This window comes from Xenopus laevis, chromosome 1L (assembly GCF_017654675.1).
Source record: "Xenopus laevis strain J_2021 chromosome 1L, Xenopus_laevis_v10.1, whole genome shotgun sequence".
In the NCBI taxonomy this organism is placed as follows: domain Eukaryota; kingdom Metazoa; phylum Chordata; class Amphibia; order Anura; family Pipidae; genus Xenopus; species Xenopus laevis.
Genome location: NC_054371.1, coordinates 73,287,789 through 73,310,894, shown reverse-complemented (window position 1 = coordinate 73,310,894; position 23,106 = coordinate 73,287,789). Strand labels below are relative to the sequence as shown.

Here is a 23,106-nt window from a genome sequence, read left to right as displayed (position 1 = left end):
CAGGGTTATCCTCCTACTAAAACAGAAATGCCAGGAAGAGTAGGCTGTGTACGATAAATTCAGCTTCAATGCCTTCAGTGCACATATTAACAAGTTTGTGTTGTTCAGCAACAGAAGGCAAAATACAACTGTCACTTGTAGAACGCCAGCATATTAGCAATAACAAGGAGAAGAATAAACAGAGCAATGCAGAGCGATGCATGAGGATTTTGCAGTGCGCTATGCTAGTTAAACATGCCCCCCAGAATTGTACTGAATTTTTACTGAAACTGTAGTCTTCCTTCCTAGAATAACATACAGTTTCATTATAACAAATTGCAGATTTCTCCAGTAATCAATTTATAAGACTGTAAATAAACGTTGATAAAACCGGGAAGCTTCACACCAAAATACCTGTTTTTGAAGTGCTGCCCTGTTCTATATGGATGCCAGATATGTCTTAAAGATGGAAGGCACAATCAGTTTCTTGCTCATTTTCATGGCTGCCATAATGATGATGATACTGCCTTCAGCCCCAGTACCTTTTCTGCTTCAGCAATTGAAGCAAGGTTTTGAATCGAGAGAGGCCTGTCTAGCTCTAATGATCAGATGTGTGGGAACGACTCTCCAGAGCCTTTATTATCTGATTAATTTTTCATTGTATCTATCTAGCCATTCATCTCCTTCTATTAATCTGCTAATTTATAACTATTTTAATAAAGTTGTGTCACAGCCACTTGCTATCAAACACTGGTATTGCAGGTTCTTTTGGTGAGCTCTTTTTGCTTTGCTTAGCAAATGTAGAATAGGGAATGCATCCATTTCATTGTTTTTTTTATTCTTTAATGCAGAGTTCTATTTTAATTTATGCCTACTGTTTTAAACACCTGTGCTTACCCTGGACTCTTTCTAAATGACAGCCTTCCACTGTGTTTAAAATGTACATAATATTTCTGTCACCCTCTGTGTACTGCAGAATATGAAAACTGATTGTCTTCATATTTATTGCCATCCACAAATAATATGTACATTTTAATGTCCTTTCTGTCAGATAAGAAATGACAGCACCTGTAATGTTACATGTAAAATGTTTGCATGCAGCTGTTACTGTTAAATTGTACAGTCAAAAATTTGCCTTTAATTATTTTGAAATGTGCCAGTGTTTAAATGTCTGTTATAATTTTTTTTTGTGTTCATCTGTTTTATTGTACTGTAATTATTTGCCTTTAAAATGTTCTCCCTTCCATTTTGCCCTTCTTGTTTCTTCACAGTCATTGTATACAGCAGATTCTAGAAAGTGTAAATCATTGTCACGTTAATGGCATAGTACACAGGGACCTAAAGGTCAGTATATTGTGCCCACAAGCAGCTTAAAAATATGGGGGTAGGGGTGGAAGTAGGTGGTTGGAGAGGAATGCCTTGCTACATCTCCACCATCCCTCCCAAAAATGTAACATAAAGCAATGCATGATACTTCCATTTTGCTTGTCTGCATGCTTCATATGCATAATGGCTGTCAAGGAAGTAGGAATCACATAATGAGTCACATTAATATGTATTGATATTTTATGTGCTTCCTGAATCATTATCTTGCAGAGAAGTTTTCCCATGGTGGCTTATGAAGCCTGCAGACATTAACACCACTTCTGTCCAAAGATGTTGGGTTACACTTGCATAACAACTGGTTCTAAATTTCTTTTAATTTGTTAAGAGTGGATATTTATGTGTATCTAATTCTTAAGATGGGTACTGAAGGGGAAATAATGATTTATTACCTATCTGCAAACTGCAGTTTCATTTTACAGGTATTCAGTTATATAAAATAAAATGATCAAGAAATTGTAAACCCAGTTGTTTGCTTGTGATACACACTAACCCAGCCTGAAGGTGTACAGACAGTGAGTGTATGCTTGGAACTAACACAAGCCCCCCTGGTGTTTGCATGCAGTCATTGCATTCAGCAGATCCTGGAGGCTGTGCTGCACTGTCATCAGATGGGGGTGGTTCATCGAGACCTGAAGGTAAGTGACTGCTGCTGTGGAAATAGTTGCTGCAAATGATGGTACGCTAATGTTTGGCAAAAGTCCTGCATGCATGACTGATGAACTAAGTGCAAGCAGAAAATGTATTTTAATGGATTGCCAGGTTCACCTGGTTTATAACAAACTGTCATATGTGTTATCAAAACAATCCATGTAAGATATAGATACAGATACATATAGATATAGATACATTTCTAATGTGATTCCTTGTTTATGGTAAGTGGGATTCAGAATTACAATTAATTTGAGCACTATATTAACAAACACAAGAAAGTGATCTGTACACAGTAGGAACATTGCAATTAATGGGGTTTCAATTACAGGCAACATTAGGTTTTAATTTGTTTTTACCTTTATACACACAAAAGTTACTTTGTGCACATATTTTAAAAAGTGTTTTGGAATAAGTATTAAAACGGAGTTGGAGTTAAAAGAAGTATGAAACAAAGTGTCTGCTGGTCTTAATATTTTTGTGCCAGAAGGCAGCATAGAGAAAACATTGGCTACACTTTATGCTCATGCAATTGCTAACCCGGTCAGGTTATAAACATATAACCACTGGTTACCATTTTTAGACCGGAACCTCCTTTTTCTCTTTTTCTTTTGTTGTAGTGTCTGCTGACCTGCTCCTATCATAATGATTTCTTTATATTGTTCCAGACCGTTATTCTGCACTTTACATCAATTTATAATGAACAGGGGTCTTAAAATAATTTAGCAATCAAGGGTTACAGAGTAAACATGCAATCAGAGGGCCCTGCTCATCAGAATCAATACACATCTGTGTGTAGCTGTTATATGATCAATATATGCTATTTATTGATAGCTAATAATACTTAATTTCCCTTAACTGCTGTATTTTATATCTTACTCACCATAAAAATTGCATGCCTATTTAAAGGGGACTTCTACATACACTGATGTTCTATGACAGTTAATGTTCTATCTACAGTTAATTTTAATAAATGTATTTTTTGTTTTTTTAATTAACTGCACTCTTCTACATTTACCTGGCCAAAATGAGCTGTCTCTTCAAACGGATACTGTCATGGGAAAAAAAAATTCAAAATGAATCAGTTAATAGTGCTGCTCCAGCAGAATTATGTACTGAAATCTATTTCTCAAAAGAGCAAACAGATTTTTTTATATTCAATTTTGAATCTTACATGGGGCTACACATATTGTCAATTTACCAGATGCCCCAAGTCATGTGACTTGTGCTCCGATAAACATCAATCACTCTTTACTGCTGTACTGCAAGTTGGAGTGATATCACCCCTCCCTCCCCCCCCAGTAGCCAAACAAAAGAACAATGGGAAGGTAACCAGATAACAGCTCCCTAACACAAGATAACAGCTGCCTGGTAGATCTAAGAACAACACTCAATAGAAAAAACCCATGTCCCACTGAGACTCCTTCAGTTACATTGAGAAGGAAACACAGAAGCCTGCCAGAAAGCAATTCTCTCCACAAGTCACATGACCAGGGGAAGCTGGGAAATTGAGAAAATGTCTAGCCCCATGTCAGATTTCAAAATTGAATATAAAAAAAACTGATGCTCTTTTGAGAAATGGATTTCAGTGCAGAAGTCTGCTGGAGTAGCACTATTAACTGATGCATTTTGAAAAAAACATGTTTTCCGATGACAGGATCTCTTTAAGTATGCATTAGAGCCTGAAACCTCAATCGTCAGATATACAGGTAGAAACAATACAATTCAACAATGGCCGATGTTCGTGTGCTTTCAAAGGTGCCGCATCCAAATTTTCGACTAGCCAACCTATATTCAAGTCTTCTGCCAATATAGGTTGGCTCGTCTCCCATAAAACTCACTACAAAGGCACCCCACTAAAAAAATGCTCCAAAAATTGTTGCATATGCTATTTATGCCTCATCTTCCTTAACCCTTAGGAAGATATTTGCCAAATTTTTTTATTAAGTGTTGTGATGATTTCACGCACCTGATTTTCAAAAACACGCAACTGAAAATTTTGTCCTTCTAATCTAGAAAGTTTTATAAAGGCATATACTGCCTTGAAACAGACATTTAGAAGTTTTCAACTGTAAAACCGAAACAAACAAATCTGTTTGGAAGAGTAACAAACATTTCCAAAATTTTAGTAGTTAGGAAAAGGTGAAAACCTATTTTTTTTGATTATCATACTAATAGTTGACGGATGGGAATAACAAGTAATTTAATTATCTCAGTGCCTTAGGATAGGGTACACATATTAAATGTCAAAGAATATTGTGTTTGATTAAGACAAGAAATTCAGGTGCAGAAATTGATAAAACTCGTCTAATACCACAGATGAACTTAATAACTCCCTTTCATTAATATTTGACTCAAGTCAATCATAAAGGTACGGCAACTTTTAAATGATCATCATTGCTGCAATATATCTTGTTATTACATGAAAGCATTATAAAATGTTCAGTGATGCATGTAGAATTATACCTTAGTGCTATTTTTATCCATCAGCAGACTGGGAAAGCAATGTTATTTCCACTGATCACTTTCTGCTGTGTTGTACAATTGTGGGGAGCATGGTATAATGCCATGTGCAGGAATATATGTGCACTTAAAGGTATACAACATAATAATGCAACACATAATTATTATACTAAATATTAATACAAAATAAGTATTCTTTTACTCTCTGGTACATTAGAGTATATATATGTGTGTATATATATATATATATATATATATATATATATAACCATACAGAAAGCTGACGCACACTGGGATTTATCAAAAATGAAAACTTATTTTATTTGGATCGACGTTTCGGTCCACACACGGACCTTTATCATCTTGATAAAGGTCCGTGTGTGGACCGAAACGTCGATCCAAATAAAATAAGTTTTCATTTTTGATAAATCCCAGTGTGCGTCAGCTTTCTGTATGGTTATATGGCTTCTATCTGACTAGCACCTGGGTTTTGCTCCAGTAAGTGTGTGCCACAGCCTTTCTACATATATATATATATAATACACAAAAGCCATGAATATCCTGTAAATTATATCCTTATAAACGGTGAGTTCTGATGTCATTAGTTATAAACGGTGAGTTCTGATGTCATTTCTGTCACATGACTCACCGAAACTTGTGTATTATAATAAATAAAGTACCCCCAGTTGTAAAATATGAGGATATTAGAAGTTACCTCGGAGTTTCCTGACCTGTATAAAAACACTCGGCCTTCGGCCTCGTGTTTTTATATGGTCATGAAACTCCTCGGTAACTTATAATATCCTTATATTTTACAAAAGGGGGTACTTTATTCACTATATATATATATATATATATATATATATATATATATATATATATATATATATATATATATATATATATATATATATATATATAATACATGCAATGTATCCATTTACTTTGCCCCACCTAAGCTTTCCTAACAGGATGCCCTTAATACATTTAGGGGTATATTTATCAAGGATCGAATTTTGAAGTAAAAAAACTTCGAAATTCGACCATCGAATTTGAGTACTTCAACAGTCAAAGTATTTTTTGCAGCAAAAACGGCAATATTCGATCGAAGTAAAATCGTACGATGGAACGATTTAATCCTTCGAATCGGACGATTTGAAGGATTTTACAAAAAAAACTTTGACTTCTCAAAACTTTCCGAAAAGCCTTAGATAGGTTCTTGGAAGTCCCCCATAGGCTAAACAGCAATTCGGCAGGTTTAAGGTGGCGAAGTGTCAAAGTTTTTTAAAGAGACAGTACTTCGATTTTCGAATATTCAAAGTTTTTTCAATTCGAGTCGAATTTGGCCTATTCGATTGTCGAAGTACCCAAAAATTACTTCGAAATTTGAAGTTTTTTACTTCGAAAATTCACTTCGACCCTTGATAAATCTGCCCCCTAAATATAAAGCAAACTTAGAAAATAGCCTTTATTATGGCATTGCAATAACTGTTTAAAGAAAGCAGTGCTCTAACAAAATTGGTTTCTAAATACACCTGTATTCACCTAGTCCATATGTAAAAGGAAGAACACCGAACCTGAGGTTATATATGCTGTATTTCGTTTGGGGCATATTATATTTGCCCAAAAGCTAAAATGTCCTATTTTTATACCACGGATACAACTACATTTTTATGACAATTAATGGTCATTACTTTTGACATATTTATTTATCTGGCATGCCATTTTTAAAAATAATGCTTCAGTATATACCCAGTAAATCGGACTTGTTTAAACTAAAACATTGTTGTCATGTGTAAAGGTTAACATCAGTATACCAACATCACTAATTGAGGAGACTCCTAAGGGGGAGGACAAGCTATTGGAATTTTTTAGTTTGTTTTAAAGCAGCATAGGAAATAGGGAAATTATTTGTGTCCACTTTAGCATGATGTTTGCAATACAAAGGACCTACGATTGGAGGTGGTAAAAAGTCATTTTTCCAAGGCTGATGGTTTTTTTGGTTTATTTAACCCTGGCTAGCAAACTGTGTACTAAGGGCTTGCTTTTTGGAACTTTCCAGACTTCCCAAAGCCACTTTGTATGACAATACAAAACCCAGTATATCTAGTATAGGTAAATCTAAAAAAAAACCTAAGTTGAGTTGATTACTCAGCAAGTCCAGTTGTTTTTAGATTTACCTATACTGGATATACAATGACCTGGATGAATGAAAATCTTCATAATCAAAACCCAATATATTTTCTGTCTGACTAAGCCTGAAGCCTTATCCTGCTTTAACATAATGCCATCAAATGCAGAGCAATTGGTTGTTTGTCACCAAACATGGGAATGAAATAGTTCTGTGCACTGACCATTCTGTTAGAGATATGCTCAGGCCTCAAAATCTATTTATAACTTATTTATGAAAGGTCATCAAATAGCAGATATATGCAGCCTCGTCACCACCTTTTATAATTTCAGTGCAATATGAAAGGCCAAATCACGCAGAACCCAGTTGCAAATAATTTGGTCCATGTGTTGCAATGTTTTGTCATAAGAGGTTTTATCATAAGATTAAGGCTTGGGCTTTCACAGTATTTTCTTTTATTAAAGCACAATATTTGCTTATATTTATGCACCACACAAGTCCTCAAACATTATCTATCATATTTTATTATAGGAAACTTTTTTTTAAAAAAAAATTAGACCATTTTATTCACCCTATTTATTAATTGAGTAAAATGTACAGATTCCAAATGTAAATTACATATATTTATTAAGATAAGTGTGTGTGTGTTGTGTGACACATGAATCTGGCAATGTGCATGGAAATATATTTTATACAGTGGTGTGTTTTGCTAAATATGCATTTATGATATTGAAAAGTTACACAGTTATGTTTTTATTGAATGTTGTAATGTTTATATATTTTTTCCTTATGTTTAATGCAATATTGTTGTTGTACCTGTTTTCTGTTTTAAAAATCCCATTTTTACGTGTTTATTTCCCTTCCTTTTGTTTAATAAAAGCCTGAAAATTTGCTGTTAGCTAGCAAGTTGAAAGGTGCCGCAGTGAAACTTGCAGATTTTGGGTTAGCCATTGAAGTTCAAGGGGATCAGCAGGCATGGTTTGGTAAGCAGCAAATTATATTTTAACCCTACTTTTAAACACTTTAAGGGGGTATGCATTAACATTGTTACATGTTATATGTGTTTTATATGTGCTCCACAGATTTCATAGTTTTATAAGCTACTTTTTTAATTAAACTGTCCTTTTAATATAAATTATGATAATAAAAGCATATTTAATAACATATATTTGGACAGTGTGTCCCATAGATCAGCCATACCCTGAAGGAGACATATAAGATAAGTGAATCCCCTCCCTAATATTGTAGGCAATAATGAATAATATATGGTGCTGGTTTCACTTTAGGCTAAAATGATCATTATCTTTAAAAATGCCCCTTTATTGGAGCTTCCTATAGATCTGCTGCAGTCCCTGTCCTTGTTTCAAATGAGGGTTGGGCGTGTCCTAACGGTTCCTATCAGAAGCACAGTATGAGGAGATAGCCAATCCCAGTCCTGCAGTCACACAAGCAAAGACTGGCTTCAGTTCCCTATCAGGTCAGCCTAGCTGCTGATTGGTTCCTATCCTACAGTGCAGTGTGCTGAGTGCCTGCACAGCCTGGGAAAGGATGCAGCAGGATGTGGGACAGATGGACGGGACTAGTAGGGTTTTTTTTCAATAAATCAACCTGAAACACTTTTTTAAGTACATTCCATCTATATTTAAAAGAGTATAAGAATCTGGCACATTCATGTGTTTCATACAAAATGTCTCCTTTAAATAATTCTCATTTAGAGTCTAGTTAATTTTATCCCTGAAAATGTTTTTTATCCCAAACATAGTGCATGAGTTGTGGTTTAATTCCAACAACTGATTTTCCCTAAAATTAAATACATACTGTAAATTACTAGACCTTTATATGTGTCTGAGACATGGCTTAGTCAGCTGAGAAAACAGCATTTTTTCCAGTGTAACTGGTTACACATTAGATACAGAGTAATTACGTAGGTTACTCTGTTTGAGCAGTGTTTTTTTCTTCGTTTGAGTTGTGGTAGAAGGCCTTGTGCTTCCATAACATTGTAGCTTTGTTCTTGTTATTTTGAAGAATTTATTGATGCTATTGATACCACATGCAATGAATCAGCCTATGGCCACATAATACTACCATACACAAATAGCTGTTTGTGTAAATGTATCTATAGAAACGTTGTACTTTATCATGAATGCTCCACTTTTATATTATTCCTAGTATCTCCCTAACCACCCCCTTTAGCTAAAATGCAGCATACAGAGTGAGCTTGTGGGTAAGGCTGTACTATAGAACGACAGGTTTAAACCTCTGATAGTATAAACACTGGTTCCGTTTATGCACTCATAAACTCATTGCCAATAACAAGATGTTTGCTTTAATTTGCCTAATTTCAAATCATTAAAAGCTGCTTGTTAGTTCCTGTGGCCTTTGTGTGACCAGAAAAGAAGTATATGTTCTTTAGTATGTGAAATCTCACTAATGATTTTACTTCCATCTGATTACTCTGTCTCCCAAGACATAGCTATTTTTGCTAGCTCTAACTGCTACTAATTGGCATGACTTGCTTTATAATTGTCTTTGACATATTATTAACCCATTTCTCCTCAACTAAAATGGTAGCCTAAATAACCTCATTTATATGGGGAAACTAACAGGAAGAGTGTGCTCTGCCTACTTTCGATGTTTTGCTATTGTGAGGTGTTTTAAAATTTTTCCACTGCCAGATGTGGCCTTATATATTCCTAAAATGGACACATCGTCATAATCTGCCTTTGATGCAAGAACAATATATTTACATGCAAACCACGCAGGTATTAGCCAGTGCTTAGTTGTTCTAACCCCCGATTTCCCTTTGTCATTGTCTAGGTTTTGCTGGCACTCCAGGTTATTTGTCACCAGAAGTTTTACGGAAGGATCCCTATGGCAAGCCAGTGGATATGTGGGCATGTGGTAAGCATTGAAGGGACATTTTAAAGTGCAAAAGAAAATATTACAAGTATTCATAAAATCTTGGCCCTGTACTAAGGTCAGTTGTAAAATCTTGTGGCACACATCGGTTTACTCATACACATACCTCATGTTGCCTGAGTTTCTTTGTTGGAAATCTGGAAGTTTAAAGCTGCCATCCTCTATTTTCGCCAATGGGGACATCAGTGTTTGTTTGAATAGATATCTTTGTATCACTCTGCTTACTCAAGAATTCTCAAGTATTCTCCAGCTTTACCATTAAAGTTTATAGGCATTTTTCTCTGTAATAATAAAACAGTACCTTGTACTTGATCCCAAATAAGATGTAATTAATCCTTATTGGAAGCAAAACCAGCCAATTGGGTTTTTTGATGTTAACATGATTTTCTAGTAGACTTAAGGTATGAAGATCCAAATTACGGAAAGATTCATTATCTAGAAAACACCAGGTCCCGAGCATTCTTGATAATAGCTCCCATACTTATTATGCAAGAGAAGTATTCATCTGGGTTTTCATGCCTGAGAAAATTCAAGCAAAACACGTTCTTTTCTCTAACATGAGATGCATCAAGAAGAATCAACATGCTCTTAAGACTAAATTGTTTCAAACAAAGACCTTATAAACTAAACAAACAAAATAATTTTAAAACAGAAAGCATTTTAACTGCAAAGACCTTATAAACAAAATAAACAAAATAATTTTAAAACAGAAAGCATTTTAACTGGTTTATGGTGCCCTGTGGTTGCTTAACCTTCCTGGTGCCTAATTTCAGAAAAAAAACCAGAATCTAGTAATTAAGTTCTGCTATCCTAACACCGTATCCATATATAAGCCAGTTTTACTGACTTGCAGCCCTTGGATGTGACAGCTGAAACTCAACTGTCTCTTAAAATTACATTAACACCTGTAATAAGTATTCAGAAAAAAGTGCAGAGAAAATGTTCTATACGTTTTGTTCCTGTCCTGTCTCTCTAGTACAATTGCTTTCAAAAGGTTAGTAGAGAAATTATTCTTTTATTATATAGCACTGACATCTTCTGCAGCTCTTTACAGAGATTATATGTAATTCACATCAGTCACTGCCCAAGTGAAACTTACAGTCTAAAGTCCCTATCACATAGAAACTCACTATTTTATAATTTTATAAGGAGCCAATAACTTTTCCTGTAAGTTTTTACAGTGTTGGAGAAAACCCTAGTACCATAAAAAAAAAAATAACCCGCATAGCACAAGATCTGCTGACTTGGTCAGTAGCATGAACTTCCCTCTCTCAGCCTGTGGAGCTGGAAGGTCACTGCAATTATAATAAATTCTTGTACATTTCCTTATTCTGTTTATTTCAAGCAAGACAAATGTTGCCTCAAATTACAGCAGCATTTTGTTCGGGGTCAGGGCTATCCTTTTTAGTCATGGCACCACCTTGCTAGTTTACCTGTCCCCACCCAAACTCCACCTCCGATCCTCCCAAAATCTATTCATGTGTTTATAATGATACTAGACTGTGACTTGTTATTAATGCAGGAATATCTCAGCCTGCAATGGCAGAAGCAATGTTTACAGAAATCTGTTGCATATTCCCTTGTGATGAAAACTGTGTTTGCCATACAGGTGTCATCCTCTACATTCTTCTTGTTGGCTATCCACCTTTTTGGGATGAGGACCAGCACAGGCTTTATCAGCAGATTAAGGCTGGTGCATATGATGTAAGTCTACAACTCATTTCCCAAACACAAGAAAAACTATAAGCAATAACGTATGCATAAAGCATACCACATTTTCACTGTGTTTTTTTAGGTCAGATTTTTATAGTCCTTTTGACTAATTTATACACGCGTATAATGAGTGCAAGTTCTAAATTAGACAAATTTAGAATGTATTTTTTAAAGATTTAAATGCAAAATTGAAACCTCTTTATGAACTACACAACTTTTTTTTTTTTCAACGTTTAGTTCCCATCTCCTGAGTGGGATACAGTGACTCCTGAAGCCAAAGACCTTATAAACAAAATGCTCACAATCAATCCAGCCAAGCGTATCACTGCTACAGAAGCACTCAGACATCCATGGATCTGTGTAAGTTTCTCTTCTGAATCTCAAAACTACTAGATTTTTTCTATAGGTTGCTCACAATTTTGTTGACAAAATGTTGTCAGATATTATTGCTGAGGTCTTGCATGTTTATTAAAGTCACTACCAACATTTCAAATCTGTTTTAAAAGTTGATATTGGCTTTACAGAAAAGCAATAACTAGAATGATTGGAATGCAATTTATTGTGGTTGTGCACTACATAATGGTAGCAGCAGCTGCATGAATCCATAAGGTCCAAACAGTTCACTTTAGCCTGACCAGAACTGCAAGCACCCTGCACATTCTGTGAAGTAGTGATATGGAAAATGTGAGAAAGTCTTTGGCATTTTCTACATGCAAGCTTTTATTTTGCATTAGAATAGTGCAGGCTAACATATTGCTTTTCAATTTGAACTATTTGGCACAATTACTGTTTAAAATGTATATTATTAAAACATCTAAACTATGCTACTTAATTTTTATCAGCAATTTCTCTCAATTTTGGAAATGCCTTTTGCTATACCTGAATTAGTGGAATGTTTTCTTTTAAATGTGCACATATATTACGTTGTGATGGACAATTCTGATTACATGCACATTTTCTTATTACATAGTGTATTCATTATTAAAGTCCCAGCTCCAAGGGGTACTGGCACACTGGGAGATATGTAGCCCACTGCAAAAATGCCCTACCGCAGACAACAAATATCTTGAAAATGCCTTGCCCTTGCCAAACCTTTAGATTGCTGTAAGATGAGTGGCACAAATCTTCTAGTGTGCCAGTAGCATAAGAGTTTAGTCTGGAAGAAATGGAACTGAGTGCATACAATTACTGAGTGCATCCAAAGTACTTATTGATGCCTACTTGATCATATTTGATAAATGTTGAACCCTAGTAGTGTGCCCTGGAATTCAGATGAATAGTTATGGCCTACAGAATATAAATTGATTGTTATTTAAACCGTAAGCATGTCAAGAAGTAGCCATTATGGGGGTGTAGAGTGCAAGGCTGTCAGGTGCCAGTAGCTCCTGTTTAATACAAGCTTCTGTGTAATCTTAACAGTAGCAAAGGGTTTTCAGGGGAGTAACTGTCACTGGTCCTGTCTGAGAAGCTATTGGAGAAGGTTGTTGAAAACAGGGATGTTCAGACGATATGTCTAAACAAAGTTTTTCAAAACATTAAATTTTATCATGTTTTTATTTTCTAATCTCTTTCCAGCAACGGTCTACTGTTGCCTCCATGATGCACAGACAGGAAACCGTGGATTGCCTGAAGAAGTTCAATGCAAGAAGAAAGCTTAAGGTACACAGGAGAAAGTGGTTTGTCTTAATCCAGAATATCATTAAAGTAATGTAGAAACTGCAAATCAAGTATCCTGTTATCCATTGTGATATTCTGCATTGCTTACAATTCTACAAGGAACCGCTCATTGTATTCCAGTTATATAGAATGTCGCAATGTTGTTGTAAAAAGAGCGTATAAATGTCCACAACTGCTGGAAAACTTTAAATAACTTATTTTTGAGTAAAGTGTGCTGTAACATTGATTCACACAGGTGTAGATTATACATTTCTATAGGGAAATCTTTCAAGCATGTAGCTTATCCATGATGATAGCATTTGACAAAATTGTAACTAACAAAATTTAAAACCAGAAATTTAAAGGGCCACTACATACCTATATATGCATTTTTTCATCATGAGCAAAACTGAAAATACACTCTGCCTTTTCTTTTTATTTTAGAAAAAATAAAGCAGTAACAGAAATGTGTTTTGCTTTCACAGTTGTTACAATGCCTGTAATTAGCTAAATTAGCTTAATTAGACATTTTAAACTCGCTATAAACTCCCCCTTTTTGTTTTCCTTGTTTATCTCAAGAAAATTTAGTGAAATTAATAAAAATAAAGCTTTTTAACACAAGCTGTATTGATCAAACTCAAATGTTGATCAAGGACCTGACCTGTTACTACTTCATTATGCTTTGCATAATCCCAGTTTTCCAAAAACAATGGCCATTTTTCTTAGTAATAAAATGCAGCTAATTGACCTAGTCATGTTTACTATGCTCATAAGGATAGGGTGTGCAATGTGACAAAAAATGAGTAGCAATTACCTCAGCTTAATGTGGAAAAAAAATAGTCAAAGCACACATTTATGTGTCACATTTAATGAACATCTGAGGTTTCACGAGCTTTCTACTGCATTTAAATTGCTATCACTTTCTTTCCATTTCTTATCTGTGATCATTTGTGGACAATTATGTCTTTTTTTCCTGAAAACGCAATCCTGTTAAAGACCGATTAGTCACATTGATTCTTAAGGGATTCTTCATCCAAAAAATGTTTTTTCGCATAATGGAAAAAAAGCAATTTATTCAACAGGCAATTTATACAAATTTCAAAATTTCAATGGTTTTAAACTTATTTTCAAATGTAATTGCTGTTGAGAGCAGTACCTTAGCTGGTAAGGGGTATGTTATTACATATTTATACATAAAAGGGAAAAAAGTGGAAAAAAAATTTTTACTTCCTTGTTTTGTGACAAAAAGTTATGTGATTTCCCTTTCCACCCCTAATTTGCATATCCAAATTAGGATTTGGATTCGGTTTGGCCAGGCATAAGGATTTGTCTGAATCCTGATGAAAAAGGCTGAATCCTGGCTGAATCCCGAACTGAATCCTGGATTCAGTGCATCCCTGGTTTATAGTAGGAATACACTCATTCATTCTGTTTCCAAAACTAAGCAGAGTAGTTCAAAGCCCTAGGCTTTAATTCTGCTATGTAGGGTTATAACGAGACCTATGAAATACCAAGATTTTGCACCCTATACCAGTACATATGTGCTCAGAACCTAAATTATTGCCACTTCAAGTGAATTCACCTTTTCGTTAAGAAATACTGCTAAGTGATACTGCTATATGTGTACAAATCAGTATTGGTGGAAAATATTTATAGCAAAGTTATAGTTCTATAAATAGGTAAAAAATTGAAGACTCATAAATCTAATAACTTTAAAGCACTGCGTATCTTGACAGCGCTATAGAAATAAATGATGATGATGATGATAATAACTTTGTTAATCTGCAATAGTTTTCTGGTTTCAGTGCTAATTCTCATGTGTTGATGGTTTCTAGCCCAGAGCAAAACTGTTGAAATATATGGATGCTTTTTATTTGTTTAGGTAGTTTGGTGGTGCATTTCCAATTTATTTTCGAATACTGTATTTTCATATTGTTTTTTTACCTTTAATCTTCTTTTCTCTTTCTATCTTTTTTCTCTTCCTTTTAAAAGGGGGCAATATTAACCACCATGCTGGCTACCAGAAACTTCTCAGGTATGAAAACTAATAATACATTTTTTTTCAGTCTTACATTCACTAATTGTGCTTCCTGAATGTGGAAAAATTGTGCAATTCAGATATTCGAATGGTAGTCCTATTAACATATGATTTAAATGTAGGGATGGTACAGTACTGTACAGCACTGTTATTCATTTATTGCATTGTAAAATGTTTATTTGTGATTGGCAGGAATGTTTTGTATTTGTATACTTTCCCGGTCAAAACAACTGAAAATATTTGTTCAAATTAATTCTCAGGTTAAATACTTATAAATACGAGTCCTTAATAATATCCATCCATCCATCCATATGGACAATTTTTTAAAAAATTAGTCTTATTTGCTTATGTTTGCAACGGGAATTGTCCTTGCTGTAATTCAGTTTTCTGGATATTGGGTTTCTGCATAAGGGATCCCATACCTGTACCTATAAAGAAAGCTGTCTGATTAGGAAACTGTGTCAAAAATACAAATACTGTTTTGTTTTGTTTTTGTTTTGTTTTTGTTTTTTAAAAGGGACCATTTACATGAGCATTTTTTTCATGAATTAGAAGGGAGATTGAGAAGCAGGTTTGAGTGCACCTAAATGCATGAGATAACTGATTACTTTTAATTGTGTCTGGTTTTACCCACAGGCAGTTTATATTTGCAACATGCTGCATTTTTTTTATGCATCTGATGCACGTATATGTTACATTGAGAAATGCATGTTGAACTCAGGAAAACACACTTACAAAGATAGGCTAGTAATGCAAGATGTGTATTAATGCATTTAGCATTTCAAAACAGCACAGCAGCCCAACTTGTGTCTGATATTTTAAGTGATTTGGTAACCATGTTAATTGGGCCTTAAAACGTGGTAAGTGCCTTGAATGTTCACAAACATTTGGCCTGCACTTTTTTTAAATTTTAAATATCAAAAGGTGATTGCTACAATGTTATAAGATTATTACGATACAGTTTGAAAATATTAGTGAAAAACATTTATTCATAAGACTGTTGAGTGCTATTAATAAAAAGTACATGTAGCCTGTAGATATTATATCCATCTTTACACTTCAGTGCTTTCTAGCATTACTCTAATATGTTGAACTATCGTATGTGTTAATTGACATCATACTTAAAGGGGAACTCCACAAAAACATAATTTGAGCTTTTTGAAAAGTGAACATAATTTACAATTTCCTTTTTGCAATATACATCAATTAAAAAATATGCAGACTTTTCATGATTTTTAATGGTTTCTGACAGTTCCCTAAGCCTAGCCCCCTTCTCTCCTGCTGATCTGTCTGACTACTTTACTGAGCTGGCTGACTACTGTTACTTTATATCAACAGCCATCTGTCCTCAGCCTGCATCCTCCAAACCCCACAATTCCCTGCACATGTGATTTCAATAAGGAACGGAGCATCACAGTGCAATGCATTGTGGGTTATGTAGTTCCTGCATGCTGTCTGTAGAGAAGTTGTTACTATTTGTAATATCAGTGTTTAGTCCCTCCTCCCCTTGATTTCAAATGATGCAGAAAAAGAAGAACTGTTAAACAGCTGAATTGCAGCATAGAAAATGGCATTTATTCATACTTTTTGAAGAAACCAGTAACTGTGATGGGTATATTAGGGGTTTCTGTGTTATGTTGGCCTCTTAACAAATTTTGGTTTGGAAGCCGGAGTACCCCTTTAAGTAATAGCTCATAAGAAAGTTCCCCTTTAAGTAATAGCTCATAAGAAAGTAAATTGGTGCAGTTTTCATCACAGCATGTATTTATGTCATGGATAATCACATAGCAAAAGAGCTCATGTATTTAGACATTTAAAGGAGATCAGAGAGCAGTTCTCTGGTTAATTTTATAATGGGACCAAATTTTGGCAAAATCTGGCAATACTGAGTGTGGTCATATTTGAAAAGTGAGTCATAGTGAAATAGAAATCAAAATATTTTTTTTTCTCCATGAGTACTTATATCTTTTCCATTTATGTATTTGTTCATTGTGGGCATATTCAATGGATAATAAAAGCATTTTGCTAGGCGTAATCCTGCAGGACCAACTTAGGAATCCAATAACAGTTCCCTAGACACAGCTGTCCACCCACATGCTTAATAAAGAAAGGCTCTGTAGCCATTAAATTACTTATAATGTGGCTTCAAGTATAGCCAGATTTAACAGTGTGTAGGTGGCTCTTAATAAACACAATACTGCAATTATTTATTATGGGACAAAGCTACATAACTCTGATTTAAGATGCTGTTCTTCTAATAAAGGCAATATTGCCAGATGGAGATTCCACTGAATATGGCCCTTCAGTTGTTTGCATTTACATTCCTCATTCATACTGTTGTGGTTATAATTGTTTTCATTTTTCCTTTTTCTTATTTTTCTTTTATGTGGAATGTATTTCATGTGAGGTAAGATCAATAAACTGCATAGTGATATTTTTTTCATCCTTTACCCATTGTGATTTCTGCTTGCTATTATTCTGTCACTTTATGAGAATTGTTTATAGCATTTTTTGCTGGAAATTGTACAAATACTTGTACTTGAGAAATTCATTAACTAAATGAATGTAAAAAAAGAGAAATGGTTATATGTATGAGCATAATTTTACTTTTTTTTTTTTAAAAAACTGTTTTAAAAACTGAATTGAAAAAATTCGATAGACAAAGTTTTTTTTTGGATTAAATTTAGCAGTTTTCGATTTATTATTTTAGTTTCTATGATCGATCGAAGAATTTTTTCAAAAAAAACATAAAACTTCTAAAAACTTAGCCAAATGTTGGCTATAGGTTCTAGGAGGTCCTCGTAGGCTAACATAACAATTCGGCAGGTCTAAGGTGTCAAAGTCAACGTTTTTTAAAGAGACAGTACTTCGATTTTCGAATGGTCGAATATTCGAAGTATTTTCAATTCGAATCGAAGTTGAATTTGGCCTATTCAATGGTCAAAAGTACACAAAAATTACTTCGAAATTCGAAGTTTTTGAATTTGAAAATTCACTTCGAATTCACTTCGACCCTTAGTAAATGTGCTCCCTAGTGACGCGCCACTCTCACATACTTCTTTAGGGCTGAAGGTGTCAATAGACGTGCCAGTACAGTAAATGAAAGTAGTATGCGAGATCGGTGCATCACTACATGCCAGTACGTGGCTATTGCTAACACCTTCAGCACACAGGCAGCAGTATAGACCAAGTGGCAGATCATTTCTCTAATCATGTGCCCAAATATTACTGCTACGGCTACGCTATTCCACGTCTCCACTTCCTATACGCTGTGTACACGTCCATCTCCAGGAGTGAATGATCCTGATCGCAAGCTAGCTACCTCGGAATGCATGTCAGGCTGAATAGTCAGCCCCCACACATTTTCATCTCACCAAATCTGGCCCTCGTTGCAAAAAGTTTGGACATCCCTGATCTACAGTCATATGAAAAAGTTTGGGAACCCCTCTTTATTCTTTGGAGTTTTGTTTATCATTGGCTGAGCTTTCAAACTAGCAACTTGCTTTCAATATATATAACATGCCTTATGGAAACAGTAGTATTTCAGCAGTGACAAAAAGTTTATTGGATTTACAGAAGATCTGCAATAGAGTGTCTGGATTCTGGATGGCGGTATTTTTGACCATTTGTCCATACAAAATCTCTCCAGTTCAGTTCAGTTTGATGGCTGTCGAGCATGGACAACCTGCTTCATATCATCCCATAGATTTTTTGTTCTTTGTGCAAATTGTGCTGAATTGAAGAATGATGTACATATGCACCATCTGCAGCAAGATGTTCTTGCAGGTCTTTGAAGGCGATCTTTGGGTTGTTTGTAACCATTCTCACAATCCTCAGCATATGCAGCTCCTGTATTTTTCTTGGCCTGCCAGACCTGGGTTTTACAGCAACTGTGCCTGTGGCCTTCCATACAGTTGAAACTGACTGTTTAAACCACTAAGATAGCTTTTTGTAGCCTTCCCCTAAACCATTATACTGAACAATCTTTGATTTCAGATCTTTTGAGAGTTACTTTGAGGATGACAGCATGGGTGTCTCTCTTCAGAGCAGAGTCAAACAGAAGCACAACTGGCAATTGGACACCTTAAATAAATTGAGCAGTTACATACATTAAAATTAGCACAGTTACAAGGGTACCCAAATTTTTCACAGCCATTTTTTCACATTTGATTTAATTTACATACAGCTGAATACTGCTTCACTAAAAATCTTTGTTCAGAAAACACCCCAGTACTCAGATGTTCTTGGGAAATGACAGACATACTTTTTTGTTGCAAGTGGAGTAAATTATTATGCAGGCTGAGAGGGGTTCCCAAACTTTTTCATATGACTGTATATATTCCATAAGTCAGCAAGCCTTTCTGCTTGGTTATACAGGTATGGGGCATGTTATTCATAATGGTAGGGACCAGGGGTTTTCTGGATAACGGATCTTTCTGTACCTTGGATCTTCATACTTTACGTCTAAAAAATCATGTGAACTTTAAGTACACAATACTTATTTTATTACAGAGAATAAAGTACCCCTAATTGTAAAATAAAAGGATTATTATAAGTTACCAAGGAGTTCCATGACCATATAATATACAGGTAATTGAGCTCTAAGGTGACTTCTAATATCCTCATCTTTTGCAACAGGGGTACTTTATTATAATACACACGTTTCAGTGAGTCATGTGACAAATTACATCACTAAAATCCTATTTTAATTAAAAGGAAATCCTATGCTGTATGCAGAGAAAGTCTTCTACCTCACTAATTGTATCAGCAAAGGCTTATTGATGACTATTATCTAAATCTGCTCTTTACTTTTGTTTACAGCAGCGAAGAGTTTACTCAAGAAACCAGATGGGGTCAAGGTAAGATAATTAATGTTCCCCTACCAGCCAAATAGGTTTTTTTAAATCTCTTTTTCTGACTGTTCAGTAAAGGAAGCACAGTTTTGTGTTCAAATGATGGTGACACCCATTAACTGCCATGTTGGTTCTTGAAGGTATAGATTAGTTGAAAACTATACAGCTGCATTAGATTATTTTGGAATACCTTTACTAGTTACATTTAGAAGAAAAATTCACACAATACCCACATCTCCAATACAAGTCGGTATTTCCATTGCATTTGTACAGAGTTGATGTTTGATTTACCTGGAAATATATTCTTTTGCAAGCACAGTTTGCAGTAGTTCTGTATGTGGGAAGTTCCAAACTACACATTGGGGATACTGAGGGAAACCAAACACTCCAGTACTGTGTATTTGGTGCAATCACATTAGATGTTTATGTTTTGAAAATGTTATATGTCTTTGATTCTGAATGCAAATGATGGTACACTGTGTCCATGATGGAAGCTAAAGCTTTTGCAACAATAACAAAGCATTGCTGTCAACATGCAGCCAGTGCATTATAACACTTGTTTTCAGGCTTTCTGATTCAGTCCCCTTTTAATATCCAGTGTTTTACACATAAATATCTAGGATAGCAAATAAACTATATGTAGTCTAAGCCTAAAGCAGGGCTACAAGGAGAGCACACTGCTATTCTCACAAAACCTAAACATACCTCACCTTGACCCCCATTCACTGCTCTGGTTCCCTCTAGGGTGGACTACCCCACAGTTTGGGGTTTGACAATCCATTTTAATCCTAAACTTTTGCTAGAGAGGTTTCACAAAATAACTCTGGCAAAAAGAACTCCAAATTTCAGAAAATTGAGATTAAATTGGCTACGATCATTTGTACAATTATTACGTGCGTTTACGTTTATGTAAGTTACAATGCGGAAATCAACAGTATACATATTGTTCCTCAGTACAATTATGTTTTAGTTCAGTTATAGTATTTGACCACATGTACTGCAATGTTAGAATATACTTTTGGTGGTTGCCTTTAGTAAAATGTTTGGCAGGTTAACCTTATGCCTTTATATAATTAGTTACATCAGATAAAACACACTGATTTGATTAGCTGTGACAGTTAATAATTTCATTCAGAGTTAGCTGCTCTTATTTTTACATTTCTAGAAATTCTTCTAGAAATTGGGCCATATTGAAGCTTTGGGTAATTACATTAGTAATAAAGAAAGTAAATTAGGAAAAGGTTTGCCTTTATTATTGACCTTGGTGCCCTAAAACTACCAGGGACCAGGATTAGAGAGACCAATGGCCCTGGGAACTCAACTAGCATAAGGGCTAATGGAAAGTTATATTAGTTTAGTATAAAATTTACAATGTATGTCAATTTGCAGCCCACCTACTGCTTTTATAACTCTAAGATTATATGTACAGTCATTACCCGGCTTCTTCTTTTTTATGATTTCTGCAACTAAACTCTTCTCTTGCACTCCAAACTCCAATTCACTTGTGCCCAAATATCTAGTCTTTATGCTAGCTGACCCAGTTGAACTGTGTGCTGTGAATAAGCAAATTCAGCCCTTAGTTCAATAGTCTGGTATTAAAGGCCCAGTAGTACACTAAACTTTTTTTTTTTTATTTGATTTTAAGTTTGTAACTGTTCATCCAGCATCTGTAATAACACTTTTACACAACTAATTTGCTGTTATATAAAATGGAAGTTTTCATTGTATAGTCCTGTAAAGAGCCATAAATTACATTTGAGTCAAACCATTGTATTCTACACATATTTATCTATCTGCTATGGAAAGGCAATTGCAAATTCAGGCCAATGGAGTGGCAATTTTGAGCTTGAAATCACACTGGCAGTCTGATCCCCCACTGTGTGTAATTATAATATAATAATATAATGTGCCCTTGCAAGCACCTTTTCTCCGGAGGAAACAACCATAACCTAAGAAAAATTATTTTTTCATCTCTTGAGTTAATGCCCTTTTTTAAAGCAAGAATGCAAGATAGTACTTTATTTTCTTTAGTGGCTACTAATTGACCTAGCCTAGAGCTATACAGCTTGTTATCCACAAAATCCCCAAATCCTTTTCAAGGATTTGCCCCCAAAACAGTACCATTTAGTGTATAACTAAGATTTGTTATTTCTGCCTCGGTGCATAACTTGCACTCATCAATATTGAACCTTATTTGATTTTACTGCCCAGTTTTCCAATCTATTTGAATGGTTCTGCAAAGTGGCGGCATGGAACTAGTTTTGCACAATTTAGTATCATCCTCCAAAATAGTGACATTTACTTATATTATAATGCCCACCTCCAGGTCATTAATAAACAAGTTTAAAAGCAAAGTACCAAGGACAGACCCCTGCGGTACTCCACTATCAACACTGCTCTGATTAGAAAATATTTGCCACAGCTCTTTGTAATCTATTCTTCATCCATTTCTCTATCCATGTTCAATTATTAATGTTCCAAGACAACATTCTTCATTGAATCAGTGACATTCTGTGCGGTACTGTATCAAATGCTTTAGCAAACTGCTCTCCTCATCATAGAAGGCAATTCGATTGTCTGGCAATATCTATTACTCATAAGAGCATGCTGGCAAAAAAAAAAAATAGTAGTGTGATTTGCAATGTATTCAAGTATTGTATGCCTTTTTTTACTCCATCCAAAAGCTTTCCTGCCACCAATGCAAAGCTAATAGACCTACAGTATAGTTTTCAGGCTGAATATGGTATCTCTTTTTTACATAGTGGCATCACATTAGCAATTTGCCAATCTTTCAGCATAATGAGAGATTTTTCGAATACCGAAAGATTAAGTAAAACGGTTTGGCAATAACAGGACTAAGCTTAGTTACAATTCTGAGATGAATACTATCCGGTCCAGGACCCATGTTTACCCTGGCACATTCTAGTTTCTGTCAATAGTTATTAAAATTGGACCTATTAAAAAGGAAGCTGGTTCCTCAGTTGAGTAGTTGGTACAGACTAAAAATAACAGTTCTCTGTATTTTCTCTGCTCTCATGAACCAATTTACTTTCCTCTGATATTAAAGGTCCCATCCCGTCTTGTTTTATGTTTCTGCTATTTACATATTTAAAAAATAATTTTGGCTTCATTTTACTTTTTCCTGAAATGCCCTTTTCATTTTCTATTTTAACTTTTTTTTTGCATGCGTCATTGGCCTTATTGTACCAAATGAATTTATGTTTTTTCTTACTAATCTCAACACTGACATTTATATTAAACCATAAATGTTTTCTTTGCAATGTTTTTCCTTGCTTACAAGGAGAATATACTATAGTAAT

At 34.9% G+C, this 23,106-nt stretch overlaps 1 protein-coding gene across 14 annotated transcripts in view; it reads left to right on the top strand.

Moving 5' to 3' along the window:
• Positions 1 to 23,106, top strand: part of camk2d.L (calcium/calmodulin dependent protein kinase (CaM kinase) II delta L homeolog) — a 112,095-nt gene that overhangs the window by 65,315 nt on the left and 23,674 nt on the right. For 4 of the 14 annotated variants that reach the window (XM_041590367.1, XM_041590395.1, XM_041590384.1 and 1 more), the window contains exons 6-13: positions 1,251 to 1,323; positions 7,488 to 7,590; positions 9,425 to 9,508; positions 11,136 to 11,230; positions 11,477 to 11,599; positions 12,815 to 12,898; positions 14,888 to 14,930; positions 19,758 to 19,792. In XM_041590367.1, coding sequence (XP_041446301.1) covers positions 1,251 to 1,323; positions 7,488 to 7,590; positions 9,425 to 9,508; positions 11,136 to 11,230; positions 11,477 to 11,599; positions 12,815 to 12,898; positions 14,888 to 14,930; positions 19,758 to 19,792 — 640 coding nt within the window. Of the gene's footprint in view, positions 1 to 1,250; positions 1,324 to 1,927; positions 2,001 to 7,487; positions 7,591 to 9,424; positions 9,509 to 11,135; positions 11,231 to 11,476; positions 11,600 to 12,814; positions 12,899 to 14,887; positions 14,931 to 19,754; positions 19,793 to 23,106 lie in introns of all 14 variants that reach the window. The other 10 variants (XM_041590361.1, XM_018251523.2, XM_041590379.1 and 7 more) reach the window with 3 other exon arrangements.